Raw genomic sequence first — 1,160 nt, 5'->3', positions numbered from 1 at the left:
TATAGATTTATTCAAGTATATGCGAATTTTTATTATTTACTGAATTTAATGCAATGTACATATATACGTGCACTGTCGTTCAGATTTGTGCAAGGATTTATCGATATTTTTAGTGCCAAATTGTTGCAACGTGTCGATAATGTACAACAGATTTAAGTTGACAAATTTAGTTTACATTCTGCTTGTATATTCATACAAGTAGATTTGAGAAAAAAAAAATAAAAACATTTCAGGAATATCTTTTTAGCGAAGTATAAACGATTAAAGTTGTGGTAATGTGCCATCGATGTATGGTGTGTATATACATATATAATTCTCCTTTTAATTTAACCCACTTTTTCTTCTCTATTCAAATTAATATAAATCAATGCCAAAATAAACGATAAATGCTAGTTTCATCATGATACGATATTGTACATCTTTCTTATTATTATTGCGACATTTTTCCAGTTTTTTTTATACAATTCACTTTATTCACACGTATAATAAATCGGCAATTGTCGGGTGGAGGTGATTGCAACTTGTTCTATCGACTTCGTATCTTAAGTTTTAATGCAATAGTATATCGTCCTTTCTTTCTTTCCTCTGTACTGTAAGAAAACAGGTGAAACATAATCGCACAATGCGACGGACTCGAACGTATTCTCACATATGAGAAAACTAAATTCTTTTTTTTTTATAAAAATATAATATTAGCCATAATGTTCGAACAATCTTGCATGTATATATAATCCCGTGTTATGCCATGTACACAAACGTATTAATGTCATCCTCGTGTCTCTTAATGTATTTTTGTTCAATAAGCCATTCGATCTGTTCCTTTATCATCTTTTTACTCGGCAAGAACATATTTTTCAATATATCCACTAGTTGGGTCTGTAATTGCGCATTAGTGATCATCTTACGCATCTTTAAGATCGTAATGATAGCTTCCTATAATCACACAAAAGATAAAAATTATTCATAATCAGCAATTAAACTGAATAAACATCAATCATATTTTGCTATGTGTTATATTTTATTTAATTATTTTATTTAAAAGTTTATACCTGAACCCGTAATATTCTGAGTTGTACAATGCAATGATTATCCTCTTCTCTGCTACGTTCTGTTGATAATTGAAGACGTCCTATTAAATTGATTTTTCCTCGCTTTTGCAT

At 29.5% G+C, this 1,160-nt stretch overlaps 1 protein-coding gene across 1 annotated transcript in view; it reads right to left on the bottom strand.

Annotated features, from left to right (window-relative positions):
* Positions 1–83: 83 nt before the first annotated feature.
* LOC108689763 (cullin-5) overlaps positions 84–1,160 on the bottom strand; it is a 5,443-nt gene continuing 4,366 nt past the window's right edge. Inside the window, exons 10-11 of the mRNA XM_018196693.1 lie at positions 1,050–1,160; positions 84–933 (exon numbers count right to left, since the gene is read on the bottom strand). The exon at positions 1,050–1,160 is cut by the window's right edge and continues 13 nt beyond it. Of these exons, the coding sequence (XP_018052182.1) occupies positions 739–933; positions 1,050–1,160 (306 nt within the window). The 3' untranslated portion in view covers positions 84–738. The remainder of the gene's footprint in view (positions 934–1,049) is intronic.

This window comes from Atta colombica, unplaced genomic scaffold (genome assembly GCF_001594045.1).
Source record: "Atta colombica isolate Treedump-2 unplaced genomic scaffold, Acol1.0 scaffold276, whole genome shotgun sequence".
NCBI classification, from domain to species: domain Eukaryota; kingdom Metazoa; phylum Arthropoda; class Insecta; order Hymenoptera; family Formicidae; genus Atta; species Atta colombica.
The sequence above is the reverse complement of the archived record's forward strand: the minus strand, read 5'-3'. Positions and strand labels throughout refer to the sequence as shown.